Below are 21,288 nucleotides of genomic sequence, written 5' to 3' on the forward strand. Positions count from 1 at the left end.
TGGTGGAGGTTTGACAGGTGCCAAAAATCCAGGAGCAGATTGAGGAGCAGATAAGCAGTGTTATATGACACAGGGGATATCAATCAGCAGGCACTTGAAGGGCGGAACATTCAAAGCTGGAACTGATGATCACTGTCTGGAATTGCAGGGAACTATAACTCAAGATTAAACTTTGAAAAGCCGGTGAAAAGTGTGAATTGCCAGACTTAGCTACAAATGATCTTGATGGCATCTGCAGCTATTGATAGTGTGGACACTGTAAACAACGTAGCGCTAACTTCTGCTGCCTCTGCCTCTGCCTCTGCCTCTGTCTCTGTCTCTGTCTCTGCCTCGGTCCTGACTTGGTTGAGTCTACTCACATCTAAACGGGGTCCTGTGCTAGCAGAGAAAGCTGAAAAGAAGAGAGAGAAAGAGAGAGATAGTGAGAGAAAGAGAGAGAGAGAGAGAGAGAGAGAGAGAGAGAGAGAGAGAGAGAGAGAGAGAGAGAGAGAGCGCAAAAGGAAAGAAGAGATGGGAAAGGGAAGGGTGCCTAATTGGCCCTGAAATGATGGCAAATTGCTTCGCTGTGGGGGGCTTCTCCCTAAATGGCAAGCTGCAGACAGCCCCTTCCATGTCAGACAGGTCAGCAGGGGCAGACATGGCTGGAGGGAAGAGGAAGGACAGGGCAGGGGGGACAGGAGGACGGTGGGACGAAGCGAGGAAGCTGGGAAGGATCATGGAAAGTGGGGAAAGATGGAGGGACCATAGAAACGGTTTGGAATGGAAGAACAAGAGGAAAGTCAGAGGAGAAAGACTGTGGAACGAGGAAAAGAGCTGTAGTCCTTACGCGTGTTTTGTGACATAGACTCGTTTTCTATCTAATTCACACGTTGGTGAAATAGCACAATTGGACGACTGCATATGATAGCCTTACATAAAATCAAGCATGTAAAGAATAAAATAATAAAGTCCCAAGCGTGCTCTGTAATCTGATTGTGTATTCTGGGTTTCATGAAAAGCACAACCGACGAGTGAAAGTCTAACTGCGAGTGTAACCACGGTGTGAGGACAAATGTTAATGCTTGAACAGACTGCACTGTGTGCCTGATGGTGCCCTTTGGGAGGAGAGAGAGAGGGAGAAGGAGAGAAAGAAGGAGGGAGAGAGAGAGCGCTACTGTGAGGAGAATGAGATATTGTTAAAGGTATCCACATTTTGGAAGATAATGCCTGCCAAACATCTTTGTCTCTCTTTGTTTGGCTTTGCTGAAAGAAGATTGGGCCTGACAGCGAAAGGCGTCCTGGCGCCAATCTCCCCACCCACCAAACACACACGTCACATTTGCACACACACACACACACGCACACGCACACACACACTGACACAAGCACACGTCCTCCGCCTGCGTGGAGATGGCAGACGGAAGGGTCTGGAAAGCCGTTTGAAAACGAGGCACGAATCGTCTGGGCCTGTCACAGAGGCTTCTGCATCACTGGCACTAATAATAGTGCGCGAGCACAGCGGGTGTGGTGAATCACTTCTCCTGTTTGGACAGAAGATGGTGAGATTGAGAGACGGGAGGTATTGTAAGGTGCTCAGTGGGAAGGCCAGCCGATCAGTGGGTGGGGGAGTGTGTGCGTGCGTGCACGTTTGTGTGTGTGTGTGTGTGTGTGTGTGTGGGAGCATGTGTGTGTGCTCGAGTGGGTATGCGTGCACAAATGTGTGTGTGCGGTGCTGTGGGATTAACGAGCCATTGGACCAAATGCTGGCGGGTGTTCCAAGAGGTGGAGAGATGAAGAGAGGGAGAAAAGGGGGAGGTGGGAAGAGAGAGAGATGGAGAGATAGAGAAAAGGAGAGATGCAGAGGCTCTGTCTGGTTGGCTTAATGAAGGGCAGCCAGGCACAGAGTGTGACCTCTGACATACACACTTAATGATGCACACTTCTACTGTCTACTGTCTGATGCTGACAGAGTCAACAGAGAGAACGGCCGGACAAACCCAGACCGAGCCGACACACAAGCGAAAGCATCCATTTCTTCTCTCCCTTTAACCACACTCTTTTTGAGAGTGCCACAAATGTAAACTTCAGTTCAAAAGTTTACGGCTTTCGCTCTCGAATATCCGGTGCAAGTATCGAGCGACTCAACCGGCCTTCCATCCTGCAGTCAGCGTAGCGTCTGACGGACAGCTGAGGTGGAGAGTGAGCCTCAGGTGCACCCGCCAGCTCCAGGCTGCCGAGGCAGGGAGAGGAGGAGGGGGAGTGGGAGAGGAGAGGAGGAGGGGGACTGGGAGAGGAGCTGCCAACGAGCTGATGTCAAACACCTGAGGTCATCTCATATGGTCATTCCAACCTTCCTCTTAATCATATGCCTTTTGGACACTGATCTGAGTACGGCCCTTTTCCCGCTGAGGCTGAGTGACTGCAGTGCACATAAGTAGGATGTTCAGTTCCGGAAGAATCCTCCAGACACACAGCCGTGGCACGCACGCACGCAGGCGCGCACACACGTCCAGTCAAACACACTGACACCAACAAACACAACAAGACACACGGCACACACACACCCTCTTACCTGTACATGAACGGCGCTACGGTGGCAGTGTTGGGGTGGTGCTGCTGCTGCTGGGGCAGCTGGACCGCTCCGTTCCCCGCCAGCGCCCCCCCTCCGCCCCCCACCATCATCCCCGCACTGGAGCCCCACAGGGCCGAGGTGCTTGTGGATGACGTCATGCTGGTCCTCCGGCCCTCCAGACCCCCCATGGAGCGCTGCATGTAGTAGGCCTGGCTCCCCTTAGCCAGCTTGGCCTTCTCCCCTTCCCTGACCACCCCACCTCCACCTGGGGCTGCCTGGGCCTGGGCCTGGGCCTGGGCCTGGGCTTGAGCCTGGGCTGGGGCTGGGGCTGGAGCTGGGGTCTGGGTCTGTGTCTGGGCCTGCGCTGGGGTCTGGGGAAGGGACTGGGGCTTCCCTGTGGTAGAAGGAGCTTTGAGGCCAGGCTTGGGGATCCCACTGGAGGCTGAGGGGAAGGCGCTGTCCTTCTTGCCCGCTACAGGCTTCCCTCCCTTGGGGATGAGGCTGGCAATCTTGGAGGTCTTCTTAGCTGTGTCGACCAGCGCTTCCCTCTCTTCTTTGGGCGGGGTGCTGGCCTTGGCCCCTCCCTTGCTACCACGCCCCTTATCCTCCTTGTCTTTGGGCTGGGACAGGGACTTATTGCTATTGGATGACGAGGGGGCCTTAGCGGAGTTCTTATTGGGCGCTCCATAGGAGGGAGGGGTCTTATTGGCTGGCTGTTTGGGGGCGGGGTTACTGCCGCAGAACGCCGGCGCGGGGGGTCCTGTCGGGGTCAGCCCCTCCTCCCCATACTCCGAGAGGTCGTCCTCTTCCTGGAGCGACATCTCCGCCACCGACGGCGACGTCCGCGAGGCCGAGCGAGGGTTGATCAGACGAAACTTCTCCAGCATGGACCTCTGGGGGGCGCCGCCTCCCAGGGCGGACCCGGCCCCCGCCTTGGGCCCCTCGGACATAGGCGGTCTGAGGCGGTCGGAGGCGGAGGGCGGGGGGGTGGGCGAGGGCGAGGCCCCCGGGCTGGTCAGCATGGAGGAGGTGGCGCTGTGCTTGAGGTTCATGGACTTGCTGCGCCAGGACTTGCCCGCCGTGGGGGAGGGGATGGCGGAGGCCAGCTGCTGGCCGCTGAGGCTGGTGGGCACGGCGCCACTCCCGTTCATGCTGCCCGGCACGGGGATGCTCCTCACCGACTCTGCAGGCCAGAGAGAAGGAGAGAGAAAAGGTTACTGAAGAAAACACGCCCCGTGAAGAGCCAAACAATACTGTCATTTCACCTCATCCTCTCATCATTCAGCAGGGGTCAAAGTTATACATTTCATCTCAAGCTGACTTCACCCAAGAAAGATAGACTATATACGTGGTTGTAGATATATACTGTATGTATTTACAGTGTATTTATAGACTTACATAGATACACTGTGTATTTTACATAAGATACCTTGGGAGAGTGTCTGTACTGTGGGAGATCAAGGGGATAGAGAGCAGGGGTGAGACAAGCAATGGAGGGCCTGGTGCACCCTGGGATATCTCCACTACTGCAGTATGGTCCAACCTCAGATCTGATGTTACCAGGGGGACTCTGCAGCATATGACTGGAGATGAATATGCAGACTTCCAACATCCACCCACCCTCTCTTCTTCACACTTTCCTTCTGCCTCTCTCGTCCTTGCTCTCTCCTTCTTCCTCTCTCTCTCTCTCGTTTGCTCTCTCTTTCGCTGTGTGCCTCTCAATCTCTCTTAATTTTTCTTCCTTTCTCTCTGCCTCTCTCTTCTTTTCTCTCTCTCTCTTTCCATTTTCTCGCACTGTCTCTATCTCTGCCTCCAACCATAGAGCCTCTCTCAAACTGCAGGGAGGGGGTTACAGAGACAAGCAGTAGACGGGCTGGGAATCAGAGGAACCAGTGCAGAGCAGCGGTGCTCTATTGAAAACTTTCCCCACAGCCAACACAAAGATCCCAGCCAAGCCTGCCGAGCGCTCGAGCGGGAAATTGACTTGCTGATTGATTCTGCAAAACCTCAAAACTATTGATACCTCCCCCTGGTAACAGTGGGTTGCCAGACAATTCCACCACCCTTTTGGCTCACCTCAGATGACCCCCTTAGGAGAGTTAAGATATCAATATGCTAAAATGACATCATTCTTCACCTGCACTGCTGCAGTGCTGAGCTCTGTGGAGTGAATACTAGAGGAGCCAGTACACAAACACACACACACACACACACACAGGGTGTAATTGCTATAACTGTATCCTTGCCGCTCACACATTCATTCTTCATGTGTTGTAAAAGTCTGTGGTTTTTGCTGCTGAACAGTGAGTCTGACCTTCTGAAAGATCCCCCGTCTCTCCTCTCGCGGGAGTTCAGACCACACATCACATTTAATAAAAAAAGACCATTTACCTTTTTACATTCTCCATCTATGTGGAGAGCAGAACCACTTCTATGGTCTACAACAATCAAGGTACCTTTGGGTCCTACAAATAACTGCTTCATTCTTGGTCAACCTTATCATTTCCGGTACGTATATAGTCGGTTCCTCTTAGTGCCTGATCTCTTTGCACAATATCTATGTCACACCTGCAGTCAAAAGCACAGTGTGTGTGACTGTGTTCCCCACACGGCTCTGACAGCAAGGGTGGGAGCGTGAGGGGGACAGCATGGCAGCAAACCACACTCACTGTACTGTGAGTCTACACTCTGGTGGACCCAAGCAGAATGCTCTGCGCTGAAGGATGATGCCATGTTGCTGACAAGTAAAGTCAGTCCAGAATATTCTCTATTCTGCCGAAAAGACCCCGGGTAAGTCCTTTAACCGACACCAGCTGTGCGTGTGTCCGTGTGTGTGTGTGTGTGTGTGTCTGTATGTGTGTGTGTGAGATGTGATTCACCCTGACTCTGCAGGATTTGCCTAATAGGCAGGAAGAAGGAGCTTAAGCTATGGTGAGACGAGGTGATGGAGCAACTAAACTGCTTATTATCAGGCCGACAGCCCTAAAACCCTGGACATGTGTTCATCTGTGGGGGAGACATACAGGACACACTCACATACACCAGCTATCTGCCAGGACAGCGTCCGCCCCTCTATGTTTTGTATGACATGTGTGTGTGTGCATGTGATTGTATGTACTGTATGTTGTGTGTGTGTGTGTGTGCAGCAGCTGACTCGACTTGATGCAGGTCACACTTCTGAAAGAAGACACTTTGGCCAGTTTGGCACTTGGCAAGGTTGAATCCTTTCCTTTGAGTCTCTCAGCTGTCCCCTCTGTTAGGCTGACCGGGTGTGGCCCTGTGACCCCACAGCACAGATAAAGCCGTGAAAGTTGCCTGGCTTGATTTGGACTTCCTCGTCAGAGTGGCAGGCGACGCTGTGATAAGATTATGAATGAGGGGCATGAGCGTTTGAGATTCTGAGTGCGTAGCCCCGTGAATTAACCTCCCCCCCCCACACACACACACACCCCCGGTCGCGTCTTCAGAGATAACCGGAGGGCCAGCCTCATACCAGCCTCATACCAGCCTCATACCAGGCTGGCGACGGGCCTCGCCACGACCCGGCTCGCCGTTGCCATGGAAACACACTCCTTTTCCTACCTCCGGTTTTCCTTCAGCTTCTTGCTGAGAGCGAAATGTCACTTCTACTGGGCATCTGCTCACACATGCACACACACACACACACACAGACACATGCACACACACACGTACACACTAAACACATGCATACCAACACACCCTACGCACACATAAACACATGCACACACTAAACACAAACATTCATAAATACACACACACATATACCCCATACTGACACACACACACACAGACATGTAACGGACACATACATTTGCATATGTCGCAAAAGTTGCTTACGGGCACACACAAACACACACACAGACATACAGACACACGCTTCCTATCAACCAGTGTGCCTTACTTAGTGACCAGCTCATTCTCTGGCAGCATCATTGACTCTACCCTCAGCTCACCTTCCTCCCTGCAGGCAGTCAGTCAGGTCTTGTCAGCCTGACAGAAGGCCCTGGGCCCTGGCTGTAGCCTGCAGCTCATGCAGCCTCTCTCTCCATGTCCACCCCCAGGTCTGGACTCTCCTCTGCCTTCACCACACCCACAGGGCGTCCTGGCCGCACGGCTGCCCTTTCTCTGACATTTCCGGGGCACGCTTCTATCTGACCCTCTGATACCATCACCCGTCTCCCAGCTGGGGTTTAGCTGCTTATCTGAGCCCCCGAAGTTTGTCCTCAGGTGACACAATGATTTTAAACTCGGACAGAGCTAACTCGCTGCACAAGATTGCAGTCTGACCCATGGAAAACAACACAAGACTCATTTGTATGAGTGGCCATGATGCCCACTACATTAGCTGAACAAACAGCATGGGACTCCCTGGCCAACAGGCTCTTGCTGTGTTGCTTCAGTAGAAGAGAGGTGTGTGTGTGTGTGCAGTATGTGTTTGTCTTGGTACTAACACAAGTAGCTTTAGGAGTTTGCTTTTCCCGTCAGGGAAGGGTTTACAGAGACTGGCTCACAAATGAAGAGCGTGAGTAATGGCAGGGGGCAGCGACGGAGCATGAACGCAGCACCTCTCTACCTCTCTCTGCTGTACCTCTTTCTCTCCAGACTCGTCTCTAACTCTTTGTCTCTCTCTACTTCTCTTTCTCTCTATTCTACCTTCCTGCCCCACCTCTCTCACTGTTTAGATGTTTAATCTATGTGTGTGTGTGTGTGTGTGTTGATGCGTGAGGTCTGTCTGTCCCCCAGCGCAGTGTCACTGTGCAAATCGTTCAGGGGGTTGTGTGTGTATGGGGTTAATCTACCAGGCTGGAGGGGCCAAGTTAAACAGCAGGATGCTGACCTATTTGTCTGATCATGGGTCCTCCATAAAATGGTTGTGTGGGAAACAGGGAATGAGATCGAAAGAGGAGGGGGGAGAGAGAGAGAAGAAAGAGAGAGAGTGAGAAAAGATGAGAGTGAGAAAGGGGGAGATTGAGAGAGAGAGAGAGAGAGAGAGAGAGAGCGTGAGGGACGTGTGGTGTTAGAGCGATGAGCGCTGGGCTGACAGGGCCAAGGAGAGAGAGAGAGAGAGAGAGAGAGAGAGAGAGAGAGAGAGAGAGAGAGAGAGAGAGAGACAGAGAGAGAGACAGAGAGAGAGAGAGAGAGAGAGAGAGAGAGAGAGAGAGAGAGAGAGAGGGAGAGAGAGAGAGAGAGAGAGGGAGACAGAAAGAGAGAAGAGAGAGAGAGAGAGAGAGAGAGAGAGAGAGAGAGAGAGAGAGAGAGAGAGAGGGAGACAGAGACGGCTTTGACAGCTCCTGAACTCCGTCACACCTCTTTCTTGCAAGTCACTTCATCCCACCCTCCTCCTCCTCTCTGTAACTGATTTAGAGTCATAGCCTGATATATGGCCCTGGGTTTGTGGATCCTGCACACAGCAGAACTGACTGCAGTCTGCACACTTTAACAAAACGGAACAATATTTACCACCAAAATTCTAATACATGAAAAACCTAAAGGGTTGAAAGGGAAACCATAGCAACCTTCTTGAAGGAATGACTCATTTAAAGATATGACACACCCTCTCAACACTCTTATTACTCAACAAACACCTCAAAATAATCACCCTGGTGGGTTCACAGTAGAACACACACACACACACACACACTCCAACAAGCTCCTCTGTCATGCTGTGAGAAGCCCAGCCTCCTCACTAATGGCATACATTATAACTCTCCTGGAATTAATGACCAGGAGTGATTCAGCAGACTGGTTAACAACAATCCTTCCCTGTATTTGACCTATGTTTCTCCTGTCCTTTCTGTTTATCAATGGCACCACCAGGTGGACAGACTGTAAAATGCACCTAAAACATTAAATATGTATCTTTCCCATAATACTGCAGTCTATTCATACTCTCTAACCAAAACAGGTTGAATTCATAAATAAAAAAAATAAAAAAATTGTAACGTGATTCATTATCAAAACAAATTTAGGAAATTCAGTTAACCAAAGTCCACTGATGCACAAACATGTTGACAGCACACAGTCCACGATGTATGAAGCGCAGCAGACCCACACTCCCACAGTGCCGTAAACAGATCTAACAAGCTCGTTAGCTTGACCAAGCGCTCTACGTGGCTAGTTAGGATCCCCAGCCCTCCAGGCTGGCCTACCTCTGTCGTTGCCGCTCGCATACTGGAGCGGCTTGCTCTTGTCGATGCTGTTGAAGCTCTGGCTCCTTCTGTTGAGGTTGGAGGATCCCTGGGTCTTGGAGGCTCCACTGCCTGCAGCAGACCCCCTGGACGGCCCTGGTAACCTGGGGAGGAGGAGGAGGAGGGGGGAGAGACACAGCCGAGGTGAGGACAGGCTGTGAACATGCGGTGGGAGTGTTGAGGTGGTGGGAGACCTTGTGTCGCGGTATGGGACCACACACCCTTTCTGGAGAAGGGACGCCCGAGCGCAACCGGACTGTACAATCCTTCAGGAATGCTGCAGCAGACACACACACACTCACACATAGAGTACACATACGTACACACACACACACACACAGTCTTAAGACTCCAAGTCTTGAGTATCTATGGACAGATTGTCCAAAGCTGGTGTTTATCTCTGAAGCCACAGCTGGATAGTAATACAGTTACAAGCCCCAGAGAGGAGGGAGGCAACAGCATTATCTCATTAGAGACTTGTTAAAGCACGCCACCCTGCTTCCCAGGCCACCACGCTGACACACACAGCTCCCCCCCCCCCCCACTGGCCCTACACCCCAACACGCTGCCAACCACCCCCAACACGGGCCTCATCAGCATGGCTTCAGCCCCAGGAAGCCAGCCCTGTGCTTGAGTACAGGTGGTCACTTCAGTGCATCTGGCTTTGGGTAAACAGAGAGGCCCCTGACTGGTCATCACTGTGTGGTCTCCCTACGCCTCCTCATTTCTCTAAATACAGCCTCAGTCGTTTTCGGTGAACAAATCTGTTTCTTTTTTTTTTTTTTTTTGCTGGAGTTCAAACTGCAGATGGGACCAAGATGTCTATAGCTGATTTTTTTATAAAGGAATATAATCCATAAATCCTCTTTGGCCCCGGGAAACCATGGTCATGTCAGACAACCCTAGTGACTCAACATCACATTACGGAGAGGTCTCTTTGGAAACTCCAAACTTTGTTGTTTCCAATAAACATACACTGATTTGGTTAATCCTCAAAATGCAAAGAGTCTAGTTGTGATTAAAGAAAGACTTCATGACATTTAAATCAAACTTTTATCCGAATATCAACACTGTGTTGTGGTTACAGTATTGGAGGAAGTATATGCCACTTCAAAGTAAAATACTTTTCCACTATCTGGCAAGCATGCAAGGCTGTCAACTTGTAACAATAATTGTGTCCACTGTACAAACCTACAGCTACAAGGTTAGACCGCATCATTAGATTCCTGCCTCCGCCTAATTAATGTCTGGGCCTTCAAAAATACACCCCTAAAAGCTTGTAATTAAAGGGGGAGTAGAGAGAAATAATTGGGGGCTGTAACCTCTGAACACAGATACTTAACAACAGCACATCAACCAGCCAGAGGAGAAGATTTATAGTGAGCTAGAGGAGGGCTAACACACAGCTGAGGGGTCAGAGAAGCCCTGTAGAACCCAAGCATTAGCATTAACATTTACCTCAGTGGTCTTGGAACTGCCCTAATTACACCATATGTGGAACAAACAATGCTTGCTAGTGACATTAGCATCAATAGTTTTGACATTCCATGCAAATAGAAATGTCTGCTACAGACCTGACAACAAGAGGATCGATGCATTGCATCAGTGTCCATGGCAGGGCTGTGACCCATAGACTTTTTCCCACTGGCTACGAGACGACCATCAAAGTTCAGTTTAGGTCACTGACCAAATCAATGGACCAAAGCTGATGAATCTGAGGCGTGAGGAGGTGATTCAAGTCATTTAGCTATGCTTCTAGTCTCATTCATCCTCATGATACACTTATGACTGCAGGAATATATCTGAAGAATAGCTCACAGAAAGATTGCCATTTCGGTAAAATAGCAATGTGTTCGTTTGAAGCATAGATTTTTGGCTCGGCGCTAACTAAGATGTATATGTGATGGCTGGGCCAGAGGGCGGAGGAGGACCACTGTTATTTTTAGGAAGGAGGAGAAGGGTGGCCAGACACATCACTCTCTCTGTCAGTCACGGACGGGGGTGTCTGCCTGTGTGTACATACACACACACACACACACACACACATTCTCACAGAGCAGCGATGGGACAAACAACAGAATGCAGAAACAGACGTTCTCATACAGCCCTCTGACCAGGGAGAGGGCGAGCGGGGGGGGGTGAGGAGTCTTGACAGGAGGGGCATCTGGAAGTTGACCCAGGGGGGTAAATAAGCACGATTTCACGGAAGGGACAGGGGAAAGGCTGACATCACTCACACCTGCCTCCCTGACGGACAGCGTGCAATGGATCCACTCCCATGGAAGGAGATAGAGTGAGAGGGAGGAAGAGAGGTGGTAAAATCAGAGGATATAAGGCCCTCGTGGACCTGCCTGTGTGGGGCCCTTCCTCTGCGGACGCCAACAGCAGGTCCTGCCATATGCTCGGACCATTACCTACTGTAGTGTGTGTGCGGCTGTGTGTTTAATAAAGTGTGCGGCTGCATTCAAACTGGAATGGGAATGCATGTGTCTGCAAGGACATCCTTCTGTGTAATTGTGTGTGCGTGTGTGTGTGGAGGGGGTGGGTTGTGGTGGAGGCCAGGGCATTTCCGACAAGGGGCTCAGAGGAGTCAGTCAAATGCAAGAGCAGTTTTGTGAGCAGCTGGACTGCTGCATCTGTTGCTCTGTATTCAGGGCAATTACCCCTGCTTCACTGGCCTCATTACCATGGTGGACAGGTAAGCTGGATAGCAGGCTCTTGACAATCTGTCAAATATCGCCCCCTGCTGCGGATACTGTGAATATAGATAAAGCCATTATAAAGTTAGGGCTTGTAGTTTAACAAGAGAGACACACTGAGACCGAAAGGAAATGTACATGCGCATGTACGCTGACAGAAGCCTGTGAGTGCATACATGTCGAACACACACACACACACACACACACACACGCAAATGACAAAGTGCAATTGGGAATTGGTTGACGCAATTCTATATAAAACGACAAAACTAAACACTCATGTAGTCATATAACAGCCCACAAACAACTCGAATGTAGATCTCCCAATGTAGGTAGCAGTTACTGCTTTCTGAAACTATTTGCCATATCCCCCCTTGAGTACTGTTGTTGATATAAAATGACTACGTACAAAGTACTACAGTACTCCACAATAAAACAACTGTTCCGACCTTGAGGCCGTTATGTGCAGTAAATCAGGAACCAAAGCACCACTTTATAGCGACAAACTAAAACTACAGCCTTCTGTCTTTACCTACCTATCAGTGACTTACGTCTGCTGGCAAGCGTTCAAAAGACATAATTTCTACCAGAAAATAATCCAATGAAACCTGGACTCTTCATCAACTTGCGTTTCATGTCAAATAGAGGGGGGTGTGTGTGAGGAGTGTGTGTGTGTGTGTATGTGTGTGTGAAAGGGAGTGAGCATGGTATGAGCACGGCATGAGCACATGAGTTTTATTCTCACGTATCAATCTGCATCACAGAATCTGTCCAGGCCATCTAATTTAATTAGAGGCGGAGGGCCGACTCCCACAGGTCGTGAGGTCTGTGGGCGGCGGCTTGCGAGGCCCCGTGGACTCGTACTGTACGCCGGGGCGTTTTACGAGCGCCACTGGCTCACCGCCAGATGGGACCCCGCTCCCCTGGACGGCCCACGGTGTTGACCCTGACCCCTCGGCAGAGTACGCTCTGTCCCACACACCTACACACACACACACGTGTGCAGCAGTACCAGAGCGCACACTCCTACACACACACACGTGCACATGGAACACACTCGTGAGCAGAGGCTTTCTCACAAACGCACACGCGCGCACAGCCCACAGCCGTGCACACATCCAGACACGACCACAGAAACACACAAATAACGCACGCCAGCAAACGCACACAAACACAGACGCAACCACACACCCAGGCAAAACCACACAAACAAACACAACCACACACACACAGAGCAAACCTCCCACTCTGCTTCTACCCTGCTGTGACTATAGAAAGGCCCAACTAACAGGCAGTCAGAGCTCTGAGCAGGAGCAGGCGGAGGCTAAGGCGATGTCATTAGCTGGAGGTAATGAGGGAGAGAGAGAGGGAGAGAGGGTAACAGGGAGATGAATTAATGTCTAGAGAGAAGGGTCAGGACAAGAAAGAAACTTTTTCTTCAAACTAGTTTGGTCGAGTCTACGCTACTGTGCTCAATCGATTGCCTTTCTTTAGGGAGGGGAGAATTACAGAGAATTCATACCACTTAAATGGCTATAACGGTTGGAAGGACCGGGAAAGACACTGAGAATGCGACGTGTTCGGAATCTGAACAGTGATGTTGTTGCTGTGCGTTCCGACTGAAGACAAGAGCTTTGGGCGAGAAAGCTGAGCTTCTTGGCCATTCTGCATTGTCACAAAACACAAGCTTAAGACTCTTCAGTTCTAAGGGCAGGATACCACCCATAGGGTCGCCCTCTGCGCTCAGCACATGCCTGACATAGCTTGGTGGGGGATGGCACAAAACTATTCGCCAACACGCTGGTTCCCACCAGTGCTAAGGAGAAACAAATGCTCGGAGAGACAGATAACTGTAGTAGTCTGCTGTGAGTGTATTGGTGGTGTGGTTGTGTGTGTGGCTCTGTGTGTTTGTGTTTCTTGGTGTGTGTTTTGTGTACGTTTGTGCTTGGCACCATGCATTGTGGGAGATAATGGCCTGTAGTCCAGGGGTTAGAGTTACGCGACTGACACACACAACCCCAGAATCCATGACGTCTGTGGTCAATGAGCACTGTTTCTGGTAGTACACCACACACTGTGTCACATGCATCCTCAAATCCCTAACAGTAGATTCACCTTCAATCTAAGGACTGATATGCTGTACAGCCAGTACAATAATGTACAATTTACTGTCAATATTACAGTATGGTTTGATGTCAAAGTGTGTACGAGCTAAAGGATAAAAAGCATATCCATACCTTGTGTTCTTCTTCTGTGGTGTTCCTATACCACTGTGCCCTGGAGGACTTGCATATCTCGCTGTGAGACTGTGGAGAGAGCAGACAGAGAGAGAGACTAAGACTACCAGAGAAGGACACCAAGAGAGACGAGGAGTGAGACCGGCGGCCTGATGGAATCTGTTTTCAAACTGTGGCGTGTTTGAGACGGCCCGTTAATGCAATAAGCAGAGTCAGCCGGGGCATGGGAGACGCAGGGAGACACAGGGAGACGGAGGGCTTAATGAATGAGTCAGAGAGAGGACACATGGTGCCGTGTGATACCTCCCTTCACATGACGGGCCTCACCCCCTCGTTTCCTTGCCCGTTTCGCGCCTTTCACTCATCACGCTTGTCCGCCAACGTTTCAAGTCTCTTCCACACCCCGAAATGCCCTAACTCTCCCCCCCCCCCCCCCCCTTGCCAAACTCTCGCAATCAATTAAGCTCTGACCTCGAATCGTAACACGTCACACTCGACGAAGGCGAGGGAACGGGAACGCACGCGGAGCAGGTGTAGGAAATTCCACGGTGAGGACTCATCGTTTACAACGGGAGGATCACTCCTGAGTCACGCTGGGAGAATTAAAGCCTCTGCCGGTGGGCCTCCGCGCTCACGCTCAACAGGAAACAGTTAAGGAACTCGCCGTGGATGAAAAAGGAAACAAAGGGATGTTTTATGAAACAAAGGGATAGCTTCAGTGCTTCCATGCCGTAAATAACACGGTTTAGAGACCAGGTGGTCGATGGTGAGAGACTGGGAAACCATGTGCTTCTATCCAGGCTACTGAACGGAGGCTCTGTTTGAGGCGAATGAAACACTTTGACCTCTGCGTTTACAAGTCACTGACTGTAACTACGGAGACCATTAGCGTACGTGTTCACCAAGAGAAAGAGAGAGAGAGAGGGAGGGAGGGAGGGAGGGAGGGAGGGAGGGAGAGAGAGAGAGAGAGAGAGAGAGAGAGAGAGAGAGAGAGAGAGAGAGAGAGAGAGAGAGAGAGAGAGAGAGAGAGAGAGGAAAGGGACAGCAGTCATTTTAACCAAACACTAATCTTCTCATAGTGGCTCGAAAAATCTAGAGACAACAAATGCTCCTCGTCTCCTGTTGACTGGAAACACCACAGGAACACAGCAACAGCAGGCCTGTCCACAGTTTGGTCAGACTGGAGGTCAACATCCAGGACAGCCGTCTGTTTGTTTAGGTTGTCATGGTGGTGGCTAGAAGAAACTGTCAGACCCAGTAATTGCCTTGTTAGGAGTGAGTGACACTGCAGTCCCAATGCAGTCTGGGCTGACTGACAGCCCGGCTGAAGGGGAGGAGATGGAGGCTGGGAGACACTGCTTCAGTGCAGGTCCCTCTGGGTGTGTTTCCATAACATGAAATTGGAAATGTGGATTCATGCTGTGATTTTTCGAGGGCCCGGCTAGAAAAGCTTAAGGAGATCGAAATGTCCTGGTTGTGTCTCGGTCACGTGTTACTTCCTCCAAGGTGCCACTGTCCCCACCTTGAACATATTGGAAGATTCCAGCACAGCAGAATCAGAACCAGGAAGAGAATATTCTGTAGAACGTAACTTGTGAAAACTGAGCATATTGTTTTGCTAGTCAGCACACTGTCTGTAGAGAATAAGATCATTTATATCGCACATTAATTCAAATTGGTATTCATTAATACCACTAAATAGATCTCATCTGAGATTAAAACTGGGCAACAGAGTAATAATCAATGCATTGTTGGCCTAACTCCCAGTAGGAAATGAGGCCGATATGGATCATTTTGCATAGCGTAGCTCAAGCTCGTTTTTTCAAATTAGCCCCAACTCTAATGAATTTTTGTCCAACTGACCATTGGCAACTGTGGACTCTGCCTCTCCCTGGACAATAAGCAGTACTTTCAATTAATATTGAGGAAGTGCAGAGTCATTGTGGTGCTCTAATTGACATTGGCACAATCCATTATGCATGGAACCACTACTGTTTGCTAATAAGCTAATGTTAAAACCATACAGCCGGTTTCTCATTATCCTGAAGAGTCCTTTCTTGCTGTTGTGATAATGCAGGATGTGTGACATTATGACAGGAAGTAAACGAATGCCAATCACCAAAAAAAAAAAATGTTATTCTCTTCTCCTCTTTCAACACCTACTCTTCCTCTGCCACATCCATTAATTAAAGAAAAAGGCATTCATTAAACACCTCCAAACCAAAGGTCTGTCAATGTTTTTTTTTTCTGCTACCATCTTCCATTCTCCACTTCTCCCAGAATCCTTTGTGGAGGGGAAGAGAAGATGGCCGAGTGGCCCCGAGCAGACTTCTCCCTGTGATTAATAGAGCCTATCACTCTCACACAGGGTTCCTCAGCCCCGGTGTGGGGGCAGAGGGCCAGCTAAACGTTTCTTTTTCTGTGGAGGGAATCTTTTCTATTCACATTCGAGGGGCCCTCCTGCAGCGAGAGGTTTGCGATGACGAGGACCAGCGAGGAGTAATTGCAGGCCCGAACCCAGGAGAGGCTTGAGCAACTGGTGCAGCCTCAGGCCCCAGTTTCGGCAGCTCAGTAGCGTCAATTCAAAACACACCGTGGTGCGTGAAGCTCAAAGCGCAGCTGACAAGGACTGTGCTGCACATTTTCACTCCCCCGCCTCCTCTTATAAAATGAACGGAACATGAAAGCCAGGGTTAAAACCCTGCCCACAACCGCTCCAGTTATTTTCATGTGTTAAAAAATACCTCCACATATGAGGGCAAGATGGACCCCCCACCCCCCAGCTCAATACGTCAGGTCAAGTTAACTCATACACACATCACAGAGTAAAATCTAATTGACTGAGACACAGGACTTGCGTCCAGAATATTCGACACGCCATACTGGAACTTATCGCTGTCCTTCTAGATATACACAAATCTTTTCAGCTTTACTGCCCCTCCACGTCCCTGCTCTCAGATAAAGACAGACTGATAGTAATAATCAGAATACACTTTAATCCAAAACCAAGTACTGTACAGTAGTGCATTGATCCTACAACCTCTTGATCTGCAGTCAAATGCTCTACCATTGAACTACACCCATTCTGTTATCTGTTGACAATAGGTGCTAAGAGAATTCTGACTTTGCCTTTTTAACAAGGCAAATCTCCACTTTTTAACAAGGCTAATCTCCACTTCTTAACAAGGCTCATTTCTGAGCAGGTTTCCATTCGTCTCCGTCGCGCCAAAAATACATCCAGAAAGAGAATACGCTCCCCACCTCCTCCTCCAACATGTTACTTTGTGTTGCATCAGGCTGTACTGTAACTCTGCTGCTCTGGATTTAGGTACCAACAGGTCCTATTCCGTTCCATGACTCCAGCTGGACAGCCTGAGATACCGATAGAGATACCGACAGATAGAGATACCGTATAAATGCTCATGACTTTGTGTCAAGTCTAAAGCTTTCCCCTAACTTTAGGTCAAACTGTTGTCATGTCAGAGCCCAAATTGCCATGCATCCCCTTCAACACAACATCATAAATATTTATTTATTCAGCCTACCAGTTCATGACGACATCAACAGTATCTCAATCCAAATACAGCAGGTCCTCTTTTCTGAAGCCGCCAAAGTCACGGGCACGACTCCACACACTCCTTCACCAGGGAACACACACTGTGTTCTCCGCACTGTACTGCACCCTACTGTACCTCGAGGGGACAGGCCTGGCCAGCGTGTGGTCTCTCCCACAAAGCAGACCTCTCCTCTCTCTCTCTCTCTCCCTCTCCCGGGGCTCGACAGTGGGCAGGCGGGATCGCGACACGAGGGGGTAAACAGGTTGACCACGGGACATGGTGAGGGAAGTGGGAGGGTACGCCATCCACAGCCCCCCTCTACCCCCCCCCCACCCCCTCCCCCCCATGGCTCCTGAGAGTTGGCCTAACCAATGGGGTGTGTCCCCAAGGCGACGGACACGCACGCGCACACTCACACACACACACACACACACGCTTCTCTCCAGCCACCAGTCAGCCTGGGCTCTAGCAGGTGCTGGCTATAGAAAGCCCTCAACGCCCTCAAATATTAGGGGGCCAAGTGCCGAGCGTGTGTGTGTACGTTTGTGTGACGGTTAATTGGGTGCTGTAATTGCCTAGTGGCTGCAGATTAAAGTCTGTGTTATATTTTGGGATAAGAGATTCAGACAGATACAACTGTATGTGTATCTAGACTGTCATTGCTGCACACGGCTGATTAACTTACTGACCTTTTTTTACTACAGTCTGGCCTGCTATTTTGTGTTAGCTCTCAATGGTTACGCTGTGAAAGGCCCGGATTTCTTTTGTGCCTCATTACACACACACACACACACACACACACACAAACACACATGCACAATCTCTCTGGCTCATCCATGCTCTTACTCAGGCCAGTAACACTATCTCCCACACCGTATCTGGTTAAACATGAACCCCACCACAGCAGACACTTCAAGAACAATAGTTTCCTTCTTCATGGAAGGACCATGGAGCATCGCCTCTGCTAGGTCCTAAATCCCCAGGCTTGATTTAGTTATCACTGAGGCGAGACAGACATTACTGGGCAAGTCGACTGAAGGGGCGCTGGGGCTTTATGGGACTGTGACCTTTTGGCCCTCTGGCCTCTTGGCCCACTTCTGTGTGACATCACCGAGGTCTGGCATGCGGCAGATTTGCTAGATTTGCTGCACCCGCAGAGGGGCTGGAATGCCGGGCTCCGGGCCTTGTGTTGGAGCGGAGGCCTGCAGGGTCCAGCCAGCACCTGTCAGGGCTGGGAGGATTCCCACAGGAGCTGAGGGAGGAATGGTAAGCAGCTGTGACCGCTGAGACCCCCCCCACACACACACATCACACACACACACACACACACGCTCTATCAAGGCATCTCACAAGGCTCTATCCCTCTCATTCTCCCTCTCCGTCTCTCTCTCTCCCCATCTCTCAATCTGTATTTCTCTCTCTTTCTCTCCCAAATGATGACAGTGACTACTCGAAAGATTTCCCCGCAGTGCGCACACGCACACACACACTCCTTCTGCAGAGTTGTAACCAGATCTGGGCAGAAGAATGCCACTCATGTGTGCTATGTTAGCATCTCCTCAGATGCTGGTCTTGTCTATTTACATCCCAGGGCTAGGTCTTCCTGTTTTTACTGCCTATCTAGATCTATCTGTAGCAGAACCCCCTTCTGCTTTTACATCACTGGTTCTCCGAATCCAGGATCTCTATTTTCATGCATGTTGCTGATGTCAGCTGTTGCAAAGACCCGCATTGAAGAGGTGAAACTTTGCAAACAGGAGATGAAAGCATCAACAAATATGAAATGTTCCATTGATCACAAAGGGACACCAGAATGATATCGATGTTCTTTTATCCAAAGCAGCTACTTCACACACGTACAAACAATCCGTGTTAAAAAAGAGTGTTAGGGTGGTACGAGGGTGGTTTAGCTCCGTGGCGGAGTTTTTGTCTGCTGTTCAAGAGGACCAAGGTTCAAATCCTCCACCGTATGTCGCTTCTGATAAAGGCTAAATCACACAGCGGACGCATTTATCCAAAGCAGCACACAGGGGGTATTTGAACCTGGATTTGAAACATGATCTGCAGACAAATGCTCCACTATTGAGCTATAACAATCCCCTCCTTGGATGCATGACACTATATCACACCAAAAGACAAGCTGAACTCACCTGGACTGCATCTCTTGCGTTTTGAGGGGGCTCGCTGGCGCCGCCCCGCTGGTCTGGTGGGTGAGCTCCACAAGAGACTGGTAGTACTGCTGGTGCTGCTGCTGCTGCTGCTTGTACCTGGACAGGATGAAGAACAGCCCCAGGATGGTCTTCAGATTCCCATTCCGGATCTCTGTTGAGAGACGGACGGAGGAAACAAGGATGTCACCTTCATTGATTGGCTAGGTGTCAGATACAGTGCCGAAGAGTTGGTCGATGATAGGATAGTGGGTTGCCAGGTCCTTGTCTTTGTTGAGCCCAGACAGCAGAAGAAAGCCTCTGCCTCTGTATGAACCCAGAATTGCTTCACCTTCCCAGCTCAGATAAAGAAGGAAACTGCCAGTCGAAATGTCAATACAGTATGTGATGTTTTTGTCTCCAAATGGGGAAGTAACTCAGTGGACAGCCACCCTTGTCAGTGCAGTAGACATGACTCATGTCACATGAGTAATATAGGACTTCTCAACCAGGAAGGAGGTTGATGGTGTGGTTTCTAACACAGTATCCATGACTTTGGTACAGTATGTCTTCATTATTGGGCCAACAATTTAACTTAGAGTAAGAACTGTTTTGAAGTCACAAGAGGTGAACATGTTGATGTTCTTTTTGTACAGAATATATTATTTTATCTGATGTCAGAATCACTAAACAATGATTGTCTCCGGTCAAAAAAAAGACATAAGATCTTCCGGCGGACTCGATAAACGTATGATTAACGTATTCCATTATCGGAAATTGCAGAATGTAAACTACACTCGGTTAGTGTTTGTGGTATGTGGGCTAGAAGCGCATCCAGTTGTGAAATGGGCTTTTCATACCTAAACGTTTCTAATAGCTGACACAGAGAAGGCGGCTGAGAGATTGCATCGGCTGACGCTGCGTTTTATTTTCATTTGGGGCAGAACTTTCTCCTTGGTCGCCCGCATTCCTGCTGTTTGCAGATTGTTAAAGTTTGGAGGAAGATTAATCTTGTGAGTTTTCGATTCCGGGCACAATGCGACGGTCATTTATATCGTTCATCGCAGAAGTCCCGACTGCTGTTTGGTTTGGTTTTCGCTAAACAAAAAAGCAATGTTGTCGATTCATTCTACAAATCAATCAGTTACATGCGGCAGGATCAATGAAAACAATCGTGCTATGGGACTGAAGATAGAAAGTTGATTAGCAACAGACTTATTGAAACATACGAAGCGTCAGATTGAAAGAACCACGTGATCCGCTATAGCTTTTCATCTGGTTCTGGCTTTGATTTGGCATTTGATAAAAATGACAGTTTATTCTGATTAATTGAAAGATGTAACAAATTCTTTGAACAAAGTTATGGTGGCTGGGCTGACGCGTGGGGAGCTCATATTCTGGTTCATGGAAAGTCAAGACAACATGGCCTCTGGTATCAGTTTGTGAGTGTAGCTGAGCCATTATTATCTCCCACAAACTCCTCTTTAGATCTCTCTCTCCCTGCCTCACTGCTCCCTTCCTCTTCCAACCAGGCCAAGCTTTTAACTAAATAATGGTTAGTTATGCTAAGCTAATCTCTATTGGCTCCCTTCATACAAGTGGGTTAATATCTTCTTCCAGTTTCAAAGCGGTGCGGGCTAGGGGCTGTCGGCACGGTGCTGCTGTTTCTCCTTGGCCAACAGTCAGAGTAAATGGGCCTCGCTTCGAGAGACTTTTAAGTGGTTAACGTGGTTTCACTGAACCTTTTCTCTTTTCTGAGGAAAGAGGGAGGAGAGGGGGGGGTGCGGCCTCTTTTATGAGCCACAAAGGGCCCAGAAGGAGGTAGAGCGAAGTGTGCTGAAGGTTCGACCAGGCCTGACTGATACAGGGAAGGTATTGAGAGAAATGT

General features: G+C 49.6%; 1 protein-coding gene across 1 annotated transcript in view; it reads right to left on the minus strand.

The window, feature by feature from the left end:
* Positions 1–21,288, minus strand: part of nav3 (neuron navigator 3) — a 129,514-nt gene that overhangs the window by 55,470 nt on the left and 52,756 nt on the right. The window contains exons 5-8 of the mRNA XM_084701270.1: positions 19,404–19,575; positions 13,697–13,765; positions 8,722–8,864; positions 2,552–3,734 (exon numbers count right to left, since the gene is read on the minus strand). Of these exons, the coding sequence (XP_084557396.1) occupies positions 2,552–3,734; positions 8,722–8,864; positions 13,697–13,765; positions 19,404–19,575 (1,567 nt within the window). The remainder of the gene's footprint in view (positions 1–2,551; positions 3,735–8,721; positions 8,865–13,696; positions 13,766–19,403; positions 19,576–21,288) is intronic.

The sequence above is a fragment of the Hypomesus nipponensis genome, chromosome 7, assembly GCF_054491055.1.
Source record: "Hypomesus nipponensis isolate SF chromosome 7, ASM5449105v1, whole genome shotgun sequence".
Taxonomy (NCBI): domain Eukaryota; kingdom Metazoa; phylum Chordata; class Actinopteri; order Osmeriformes; family Osmeridae; genus Hypomesus; species Hypomesus nipponensis.